Here is an 11,595-nt window from a genome sequence, read left to right as displayed (position 1 = left end):
TCTCTTGAAAATCTTTTTTTAAGCATGCCTGAAGTTGAAATATTTGTTTTTTCTAAAATGCAATCAGACATCATAACTGCAACAGATTCTGCAAGCCTGTCAATCAAAGTGTGTGGGGTTGTGAAAGTAACCCAGGACACAGCCTTGTTTTACAGCGCATGATTAACAAAGAATAATCATTCTCTAACCGGCTGTCAGTTAGTGCTTTTGTTGACCCTGAAATGTCAGTTTTGTGCAAGAAGAATAAGTGCATGTTGGAAAAGAAGAATGCCATGATGGATTATTTGGGGAATCCTTTATAGGTATGAACTTTACCGCAGCTTTGAGGACAGATGTATTGCTTCCATCCACTCATTTCCGGTGCTTTGTCCTCAAGCATTATTTCCCATCATCCCAAATGACCTAATTACTGTAGTGGTCTGTCATCAAGATTGACGTGATACAATTACATCTATTAAACCTGATCAGTAAATGTATGCATTTCAATTATAAAAAGATACATACAACTATACTGTCTTTAGCAGAAGCCTAGCAAATGGGTTTTATTTTAAAATATTGATCACTTTTCATACAACCTCAGACCTATATTGTTTTTATCTCATACAGTATGACAGGAAAGCAGGTGATGTAGCGAGATTAATGATTGCACCCCCACAATAACATACTGTTACAAACCGGTTTTGTGAAAATAAAGATAAAGGGAATATTGAAATGCAAAGTTGTAGGAGCAGATAACTGTCGCAATTCTTATTTACAGCACATTGAGAAACTACTAGATTATCATCACGGATGAGTTGTTCAGAGTTTTTCTTCAATTCTGAAATAAATGATAAAAGCCGTGGTAGTTTTGGGTTCATGCTGTTGCTGCCTGATTTTACAGATGGAGATTACAGAAGGGACAGCACGGCAAATAGGGGCTCTCTCAGCAGACATAAATAACCTTACAGTAAGTATTCCCAGACTGAAACACAAAGACCAATGCAAATCACAATTACATTTCTTTCTCTTTTTTTATTGTGGCAATAATTACTTAATTAATATTTAACCATGTAACCAAGCAACAGCCATCACTGCCAAATAAGACTTATGTTGTAAGTCGCCCTGGATAAGGGCATCTGCCAAGAAAAAATAAATAAATAAATAAATAATAATAATAATAATAATAATAATAATAATAATAATAATAATAATAATAATAAGCCTAATATTGTAAGCATAATATGGTGGATAATTATAAGATGTTGAGCTCATGTTGGACCTCAGATTTGGGTATGATGGAACCAATTGTGTAGGAAAAGCAAAATGGTATGAAAGAATGTATCGTGCACAGAATACACTCCAGATTATTAAACTGCAGTTTATTAGATATAAGTATAATATTTGGGCTAAGTGCTTCTGAGCCAAAATAAGCAGTTTGCAACAGTGGGTGAAGTAGAATTGATACATGGTCTCTCACCAGAATTATATTTTGTTAAACTACTAGCCTCCAAGGGTCTCAACACAGTGTTAAGCCGATAATTCATCCACGCCGTGCTTCCCACTAACACCAACACCTCGTACTTCTTGCTTTCAGTACTTGCTTAGTCATGATGAGTTGCTGAAGGACTTCAGACGAGGACAGACAGTGACGCTCTAAGAAGACTGTTGCAGATTAACACGCAGCTCGACCAAGGGAAACTGCTATACCTCAGATTTACTCAGAAGCCATTACCAGCAGCTTTTGCAACTCAAAGGCAATGACATGTGGTGCTCTTGTAGATGTGTGTTGCGTCTGTTATTGACTCTCGATTCACACTGGAGGACTGTCAACACTCTGCACTTCTAGAAGAAACCCAATGACTACTGATCAAAAGCTTATTTTTATTATAACCAATAAACATACACTGAATTATTGATTATTTTGGGTTATTGATTCTTATCATATAAAACAGGTTTTATGCTACATACTAAATAGTATTGATTTATTATTGATTTATAGTATTATTTATTAACAATCACCCTTCCCACCTAAAACGCCTATATCTATCCTATATGTATACACAAAATCCTTCATAGAAAGACAGGTGTGAGACATTATGTTATTTTATCATTATTGACATAGATGATTACACAGCATTGCTTACAAAGACGCCCTGCATTTAAAGAAACTTAGTTATGGTGATGTTTGCTTCAGGAAACAGGTTTGCCTCCCATTCGGAGATTTACATTGAAAATAGACTTAGCATGTATTTGCAAAAGGGACTGCTGTCTTCAAAGAAACCAAAGAGGATAACCAAGCCCTCAGGAGGTCTTTCCTCCCTGCATTCAAAAAGAGCAGTATTTGAAAGTCAAAGCAATGGGGACATCTCTGCTAGGCGTACTCCTGTGCAGGGAAAACAGAGTTGCCAGGTAGTGCTTCTGCTTCAAACCAGAACACATTTTTTGGTAGGTATTCAGAGAGGACACTGACGCCATTTTGCTCTCCAGTGAAGTTAAGACCGAGTTGGTGAGTATCTGTGCTGATTCTTCTGAGGGGATAAAACAATAAATGTATTTTTTTCTAACAAAATCAGTTATTTATCATTTTGATTTCACCAATAACTGCATATTTTTTTAACAACTTTGCAAACAAATACTAATGAGATGTAACTTGTAACCGAACATTTCTTTATTTAATTAATTTGTAATCAAAGCCTCCAAGTGCCTAGTAAGATTTAATCCTGACACGTATTTGAATGCCTGATCTGGACATTTCAAAGAGACTGGTATCCTGCTGTAACTATATTAAATGCTGTATAGTAAGATATGCTATACTATCAGAGCTGGAATATTCCACTAATTAAATATTCTGTTAATAACTGATCATGTGACTAGGCTCTCACCGTATTAAGTAGTTATCATAAACAGGATCATATGTATGTTGCTAAGTAAAAGTTGAACTGTTATCATAGCTGAGCATAGTGAAGCATATGGTCAAGTAAAAATTATAAAAACATTACAATTATTTTGATTTTAATTTTACATTTTCTAATTTAAAGTTGAATAAAATGTTATTAACGTTATTACAGTCTTAAATGTAATCATGTATAACAGATTCTAGATTACAACTGAACTGTCTAATTCAAAATATTGTATTAGCTGGAACACTTGTATCCTAAGCCATATGTTACCTATTAAATGTGTGTAGTTTATCATAAACTAACAAATGTACAAATAATGCATTCCATTGATGAATTCCAGTATATATAACATGATTGCTTTGTTGGGGAATAGGAATGCTAAGGTTTCGGAAACATGGTGATATATATAACTGTAACATGTAGATGTGTTTTAGACATGAGTATTAAATTAGCATCTGTTCTTATTCACATCTTATTTCAGTGTATAAAGGAGACGACGCTCTAACCTGACTCTTCAAAGATGGGTCAAACACAGGCAAAACCTGAAGCCAAAACCATTATGATAAGTGACTTCAAAGGCATGCTGAAGAAAACAAGCCAAACCGACTTCACACAGCACTTCAGCGACAGCGTCAAGCACGCCTCAAACAGAACCAGAGAGTACCTCTTGTTTAAGGATCCAGAGAACAAATTCCACCCCAGTGACACTGTCCTGAATGAAATCTTCCTGATGACGTACATAAGTCGCAGCGTTCACCATCAGCTGACCGAAACCTTCAACTGCACCATGATGACCAAAAAGCAAGAGATCCTACTGGGAGCCGACTGGGTTTGGGCTGTCATAGACAAGCCCAGCAAGAACCCGAAGATGCAGATTGCAGTGCAGGTCTTTCACCTGTCCGAGGAAGAGGGCGAGGCCCCAAAAAGGGATCATGTGGAGATGTTATCTGAGGCTATGGAAATGGCCAAGATGGAGTCTGCTGACAAAACCAAGCCAGAGAAGATGATTGAATTTTGCTCTTCTATTGGCAAGGATTGTTATGCGCTCTTCCTTTTCTTCGGTCGTAAAAATGACCCAGCCAACATTTACGGGGTACTTAGCAACAACTTCCAGGCTGCCTTCGGGAAAGGTGCTAAAATCGACCAGGCCTTCATTGAGAATTTCTTCAAGGGGTCTAAGAACTTTATCACACCAGCCAAGATGCTGCAGACCATTGTCAACAAAGAAAAGCAGCATGAAGAGCCCCTTACAATGGTCATCAAGTTTACTTAACTGCCTGAATGAGGACGTCTTTTATAACAGGAAACATGCACCTATTCACAGATTTACAGCTTGTTTTTTATGTGCCATCCGATTCTGTTTCAGTTTGCTTTGGCCTGGTTCCATGCTGTCAGCAAACAAAGGTTGCTGCCAAATTACATTGTTGTAATTACAGACAATCTGAGTCTTAATGACTGTACTACCATGAAGCTTGGAAAGACCCACCCAATCCCAGAGATGTTTTTGTTTTTTTTTCCTCACACCTGAGTTTTTGAGATGCTGGTGTACAGTCAGAAGCATACTTTCTTCACAAACCTCAAAAAAAATCAATGCAGAGAAATTCCTGTTGAAAGATCTGATTGTGTTAAAGCCGGACCACAGCAGGTCCCTGAGGATGAGATTGACAGAGGTCTTCTTAAACTAAATTTGCAGATTGTTCTGCTCTGCACAGGGTCAGTCCCTGGCAATTACTCCTGGAGTCACTACAGCTCACCCAATAGTTCATAGGATACCATGAAAGACAAGACATCACAGTGTGGATCAAAAGAAACACAATTGGCAGATTCTTTCTGAATTCTTACCTATTAACATATAAGTTTGCATGTCATATGTGTGGAATAATTGTACATAACATAGCAACAACCTTCAATAAAAAATCTCAAAATGGAAAATCCCCAAATCTCCAGGAAATCAATTAAGTCAGTGCAACAGAAATGTCCCTATGATAAGCATGGAAAGAGAGTATTATTTAAACTTGAGAACCAGCAATGATTAAAAAGCAATTATCAAATGAAACCTTAACTCTTAATATATGTCAGAAAGACAGTTTTGCATATATAAATCGGAACAATTTTAGGAGCTACATTATTGAAAAAGCACTAATTCTCTGTAGGAAGCTTGCTCAATACATATACATTCCTCCTAGTAACTGTGGGGTGGAAAAGGACATTATATAGCAAAATAAATAATTAATTAGAAGTTAAATATTCTACAGTTTTAGTTAAACAATTGTTATATACATAATGTTAATCACTAATATATTTTTAATTGGTGTCTAGATGGAAAGGGGAGACAGTTAAGGGAAAATGTAAACATTTTATTTGCAAATTTATTTCCAATGCCTCCAATGCCGAGATTGGTTTATTTGTTGTCTTAATCTAAAATGTTGTTGAAATGCATGCCCAAGAGTTATGAACAATGGAGTATGAACGTTCTCATACACATTCAGACAATGTAAGTATGTTTATCTGGATATTAAAATTCACATATTGTCTTAATCTATAAAAGATGTAACCAATAAATGAAATACGCACACATGACTTCAGAGTAACTCATTATTCAAATAGAGTTGACACACTTAAAAACAAATCTTCCACGCAATTAATTTGATGTGTGCTTGTGTAGACGCAGATGTATGCAGGCATTTTAAGACCATGAAACATTAATAATGAAACAACACAAAAGTCCATTGGATATTGCATTTTTATACTTTCAAATCTGGGTACATAGTAGGCGCTAAGTCTACTGGCAGTAGGGTGTGTATGAGAATCAGTACACAAACATGGCCTCAGTCTTGTACCCCAGTTTGGTCAGATTTGGTTGACATGCATTTTGAATCATGGGTGGAGGGCCACACATAACAATGAGAACATCACTGGTAGGAGGGGGCAAGTGATCCTTAATCATGTCACTGTTAATGAACCCAGTGCTGTACTTCCAATCTGTAAGAGAAAACACACATTCTAGTCACCATGTTTGGGGTTTTCAGATCTTTAAACACACAAAATATTATATTGGCTGTAGAACCCACTTTTTTTCACAGCTGTATGGAAATTATGGGTCTAAATTCAGTCTTGCTTATTTTGCAAATTACACAATGACAGTCAGTCTGAAAACTGTCATGCAAATGTAAACAGAAGAGAGAGGAAACTGTAAGCTGTGAACACGGTAGTGAAAAAATAAAACGGGTTGCTTTAAAATGCTTTTTCTCCAGCACAATATGTACTAAAATAAACAAATGAGCATGGGCAGGCTATCACACCCCCGGTGACCTTGGAGCGCCCGTTCTGCCAGTGACTAGTCTGCTGTATGATTGCATTATGATTAGAATAAAGAATGCATTCTCTGTGATCAGAAAACATATTTTTCAAAATAATGCCAGTTTTTCTGTGCTTTCACACAGTAGTGTTTGAACTGTTGTGCAAATACCAGGTAACCGTGGCCTGGTGTAGCCAGGGCTGCGACTCTTACCTTGAGGGGCCATGTCCAGCGAATACCACAGCTCAAACTGACCAGGGTGACAGTTGGCCACGTCTTCCAGCTCCCTCCGTAAGAGGATATCCTTCTCAGTCTGGACACATGAGAGACTTAGTTCTCACCATTTGGCTTTTGTTAATGATATCCTGCTTCATTATTATTATTATTATTATTATTATTATTATTACTACTACCATTTCTTAGCAGACACCCTTTTTACATACAATGACACATTTCTACAGCTGTGTTTTTGCTGGAGCAATGTAGGTACAGTACCTTGCTCAAGGATATAACAGGAGTGTCCACGACCCTCATCCAGAGTCCAGAGCCCTAACCACTGCTCCACACTGCGGCCTGCATTCATTCATTACTTCATATCTGATTATGTAGCAAAACTATGAATCGCTCTCCCTAGTTCCACACTAATAAAATGCATGACCACTAGGTCTCTCTTACACCCACAATTCACAGTCTTTAAGGGTGCAATGTGATCAAACCAGGAGATGGAATGGGAGGGGTGTGAAAAACAGTTCATAGAGGAAAAAACATATACATCTTACGTTTGGTTTCCACTTCCCTAAGAGCTAAGAAAGATGTCAAGGACCTGGTTTGACCGGTTTGCAAATGCTGAATCTGTTCTGTGGCGTATCACAGACTTTCACTTCTTCTAATCTGACACAGACACACAAAGCACACAAAGTAGTGGCTTTGATGGCCATTCTACATATTGCCATTGTATTATATATAAAAAGTATATAATTTCCATATATGATCATTGTTTTTCATAATCGTGTTTACAAACCTGATTAGCAAAGATGAGGTAGCACTTTGTGTTGTCCTTGGGGTCTGCTGTTATATGGCGAATCAGCTGGAGCATCGGAGTAATGCCTGCATGGAAAATACTTTCAGCTGCACGAACAGGAGCATCAAACCACATTACTAAATAATGATCATCTACTTTTTAAAACATCCTGGTTACTCTGTTGTTACTCTGGGGTTTTAAAATGGGTATTTGAAGTGTCCTTAAACTGTTTGAATTTGTAATTTCTGAAAGTTATGTGAATTATTTTTAAAAATCCATTCTATCTACTACACCATATATTTTATGAGATATTATGAATGTTTTTACCTGTTCCTCCTGCTATCATTCCAAGATGCTTAATGTGTTTGATCTTAGCTGCTGACTTCTTGTCTGGACGGATTTCAAATTTTCCTTAAAGCAACACATGACAAATTAAGATTGGTTATTAGTATGCAGTACAATGGTCCACATAAACCTATTATATATGGACGATTAACCTAAATATTTCCAAAGAAAGGTAGAAACTGACCACAAAAGTAAAATACTTTTGATATGTTCCATCTCTAATGAAACAGCGCCACCTGCTGGACATAAATGACTCTTTCCTTCCAAAGGTTCAGCATTTGATTCTGGCATAATTAAACAATTAAATATCCCATTCTGCAATATTTCTCATTATTTGCTGTGAATGACCAAATCTCCATAGTTTAACACTAATCAAGGATCTTAAGTATTCAATATATTGCTAACATACAGAATTTTTAATACAGTCGATTATTATTATTTTTACAAATATTTTTTCCCACAAATTAATACATAAAATTGCCATTATACCTATCAGGATAATTTATCCTGACTTATACACACTCACCTTTCTCTTGATACACTAGTAGTCCATTGGGTCCTCTAAAATCTATTGCATCTCCGATTTTCATGTTGTCCAGATACTGGGACATCTTTCCTCCTTCAGGGTAATTTTTGTGAGTGTTTTTGTAGTACACCTGGATGAACACATAGAATTGACTTTATCGTCTTGAGAAACTGCATTAACAGATCTAAGGGGAAGTTGTTTTTTTCAAGTCTTCTATTCCTTTGTGAAACAGATTAAATCACGTGCAGCTGATCGGTCTGAACAGACTGTTAGATACCTACTTCCTGCCATAGAGCTTTTGTAAGGAACAAAAACAGATTATATAGAAATGATACCTTTATAACAAGATCAACAAAACCTTTGTGTTCATCACTGGAAACGGGAGTGTAGGCACGGATTACCAGATTTCCATTCACTTTAGCAGACAGATACACATGTTGTCCTGAATAACAAACAGGTAGTTAGTGCAGAGTATTCCTGTTGTATCCCTTGAGAAAAACATTGATATTAAACTGAAACATGAATGTATTGATATTTGTGGTTGTCAGTACTTACACAATGCAAATCGATTAAATAAAGAGAATGGCATGGACACTATTGTCATTTATTGCCATTATAAACTATTACAGTGCGCTAACTCTGCTTATTATATAGGCCTCGAAAGCAAAGCTTATGACATATATAGCACTTCATTATGTATGTTATGCAGTTAAAGTCTTTTCCTGCCACTGTTTTAATACTCATATATTCAAACCCCTCAGTTGTTAAATCTGTCAGTTTGGGTTGACTTGTTTATGAATATTACCTATAGGGAGGCCTAATACATGATCTGAGGATGGGAGGCCAAATCTGAACCTCTTGGTGTCATGATTAATTTCCTGCAAAGAGATCAAAGAACCTGATATTAGTTTCACAACGTTTTGTATATTTTGTTATTATATGTATGCAGACATTACAGACTATATTGAGTTATTTTCAAAGTCAAAACATATAAATGGATGCATCTGACTGTTTCACTGCCAGGATAAAGAAATATCTTCTCATATGAAATTCAAGTTATATTCATTAAACAAAATCTTACCTCTTTCTCTATTAAAGGCAAAGAGTATTTTGCAGTGGGATCTTGCAATGTGATGAGGGATTTCTTTCCTTTATTTGTATTTTTCAAACTCACTGATTGAAAGAGCATGTAGAGCACGGTGAGAACAAAAACACATATTCCAATCAGCATGGAAACCCCCTGGAAATACAAAGACAGTCATATATAAAACATTCAAGGGTCCAACACGATAAAGTCTTTTTCACTTTGGAAAACTATATAATACATCCAATATTCTGTTTAAAGGACAGTGGTCCATACTAAGAACATTGAACATGGATGTACTCTTCATTTTTTAAAGAATCGCCTCAAGTTCCCTTTGACGTATCTGTGCAGTACTGTAAGTAAGATAATTGGGAAGTATATTGCCTTTTCATTCATACAAATATTACATTGCATTTCTAATTCACTGACCTCAATGCATTGTAATTCATGCTGATTTGATACACATTAGAATTTACTGTGCCTGTTTCAGAGGAATTATTATAATTGCATATTTAGGCACTACTGACACTAGATACAAGTCATTTCTTTGAAATAGCTTTCAAACGCAATCCCCAAAATGTCTAGGAATAAAAAGTTATTAATTGCAGATTGAGACAACCTGTATAATACATATCCCACTAGACTAAAGATTGGCAGGTTTGTTTGTTTGGTGGGTGGTTTTTTAACTTTCTAAAAAGATCAGTTCCCTGAATTGTGCTATTACTCTACTGTAGCAATTAGGACATGTTTTTGTTGTCATTAATTAAATGGGTCTATGCAAACATTTTAGGAAAATTATTGTTTAGAATATCTTGAGCGAAGAAAACAGAACAAAAAAAACACAGGCCTGTCTCCTTAAGACTGCAGCTTAATCCTACACATGCACACAGAGTACAGACAATAGCAACACATTCTGCTTTGTTATTTCACTGCCAACGAAAGAAGAATTCAGACTCCTCTTCTATTCAGTGTTGAGTGGGTTTTCGGTGGCATTATTCAATTCCTAAGACCTTTACTGGGAAAAATAAATGCTGAATAATGTGTTGTGTGCTAAACATAAAGTATCACTGGTATATACAAAGCTCAAACAGTCCTCTTCCACAGAAACAAAGGCAAACATTGTTGGGACTGCGTGTAGCAAATTCCTTCTCCTGTCACAGATACAGCAGCTGTAGTCAGTCCTATAGTACAGTGACACTGTGCTGCATGCTAAGATTTAGAAGAATTCATTTTGACATTTTGTGTAAAAAACTGATGCATTTAAATAATGAAATAAAGGAACAAAACATGATACTAGATAAAAGCAAAACGCCACAGGTACCAAGTGCTGTACTTTAATACGTGGTTTAACTTAAATGGTTGGAGAAAAATAAATAAGTGAACAAGTTGAACCTCTGTGGTAAAAGATTTTTCATCATGCATGTTTAAAAAAAAGGTAATTTCATAAAGCGTGGCCAGCCATACCAAACTCTGCTCCATGGTGTCTTCTGTGTCCAGATGCCTGCTCACACTGGTCAGAGTGCATTGTGGGAGGAGAACATTCAGCTTGCACACGGCGGCGAGGGCACAAACACACAAGCGGGGAATTATACATCTCTGGGTTTGTCATTTACAGACCTGCCCTAGAGAGTGAAGTCCTCTTTCTTTGCCTACAGTGAGAGCATGATACAGCATTTTAAACAAGGTCACAAATCAATAATCGTATGCATGTCAGATAAGCAGGCTGATCACACCACTATCAATGTGTATCTAAGTTTTGCGTGGCAGGAGAAGAACGGAGGCTCTAATTTCTACAGGAAAGCTTGTTACTGCTTTGCCACAAGGCCCTGATTGTGGAACTGGGCTGCAAGACATGCGTATTACAAAAATGAACTTGACCAGTATTGTACTAAATTCTTCATTATAAAAAGGATACATTTTAAATGTAAAACTTTGGAAATGAAGACGCACGTGACAGATGTTTCCAAAGTTTAAATAGTATAGCGTCCAAACCTGGTGACCTTGAGTATATACAAAGATTTGGTTCATTTGCAACATGTTTTGAATCATGTAAGCTGTGACACAAAATTAGATATGGCATCAAAGTGAAAACAAGATGAAAAAATTGTCTGCATGTTTTCATAGCAGCATGTTTCTTTCTTAATATGGAAAAAAAAAACAAATATTATCTCTGAAGAGTGACGAGTTTGATTCAATGTGACTCGTTTCAAATCTTTACAGAGAGATCCGTATGTTCAACTTCTAATACAGAAAGGCCAGGCAGGGGAGAACAAAGCTGATCCTGTCTTGAACCCTGAATGCTGCACAGTGTGTAGCTGACACTCCAGTGATGATCTACACGAGTTACCACTAAACTGAACAGTAAGGGAGGGTCACTGGACCACACTGGAATGGGCTTTGTATCGCCACATAGCTTTTCTGCAGAACAGAGAAAACACACAT

The 11,595-nt window shown here is 36.6% G+C and overlaps 2 protein-coding genes across 2 annotated transcripts; one reads left to right on the top strand and one right to left on the bottom strand.

The window, feature by feature from the left end:
- Nucleotides 1-1,957: 1,957 nt before the first annotated feature.
- Nucleotides 1,958-5,459, top strand: rep15 (RAB15 effector protein). Its single transcript, XM_066700472.1, has 2 exons — nt 1,958-2,485; nt 3,361-5,459. The coding sequence occupies exon 2, from the start codon at nt 3,400-3,402 to the stop codon at nt 4,150-4,152; it is 753 nt and encodes a 250-aa protein (XP_066556569.1). The 5' UTR covers nt 1,958-2,485; nt 3,361-3,399; the 3' UTR covers nt 4,153-5,459.
- Nucleotides 5,460-5,604: 145 nt separating this feature from the next.
- cyb5r2 (cytochrome b5 reductase 2) lies at nt 5,605-10,710 on the bottom strand. Its single transcript, XM_066700471.1, has 9 exons — nt 10,618-10,710; nt 9,151-9,309; nt 8,875-8,947; nt 8,405-8,511; nt 8,070-8,199; nt 7,526-7,609; nt 7,199-7,284; nt 6,391-6,490; nt 5,605-5,861 (listed from the first exon to the last, which is right to left on the bottom strand). The coding sequence occupies exons 1-9, from the start codon at nt 10,630-10,632 to the stop codon at nt 5,689-5,691; spliced, it is 927 nt and encodes a 308-aa protein (XP_066556568.1). The 5' UTR covers nt 10,633-10,710; the 3' UTR covers nt 5,605-5,688.
- Nucleotides 10,711-11,595: the final 885 nt, after the last annotated feature.

This window comes from Amia ocellicauda, chromosome 4 (assembly GCF_036373705.1).
Source record: "Amia ocellicauda isolate fAmiCal2 chromosome 4, fAmiCal2.hap1, whole genome shotgun sequence".
Taxonomy (NCBI): domain Eukaryota; kingdom Metazoa; phylum Chordata; class Actinopteri; order Amiiformes; family Amiidae; genus Amia; species Amia ocellicauda.
Note: the sequence above shows the minus strand (reverse complement) of the source record. Positions and strands in the feature narration are given on the sequence as shown.

What these genes read in the sequence shown, in the direction of transcription:
- rep15 (XM_066700472.1), top strand. Translation starts at nt 3,400, where the DNA reads ATGGGTCAAACACAGGCAAAACCTGAAGCCAAAACCATTATGATAAGT.
- cyb5r2 (XM_066700471.1), bottom strand. An exon ending in ACTAGTGTATCAAGAGAAAG is followed by an intron (nt 7,610 to 8,069) that starts GTGAGTGTGTAT and finishes TGTTGCTTTAAG; the next exon opens with GAAAATTTGAAATCCGTCCA. An exon ending in AATGATAGCAGGAGGAACAG is followed by an intron (nt 7,285 to 7,525) that starts GTAAAAACATTC and finishes TTTTCCATGCAG; the next exon opens with GCATTACTCCGATGCTCCAG.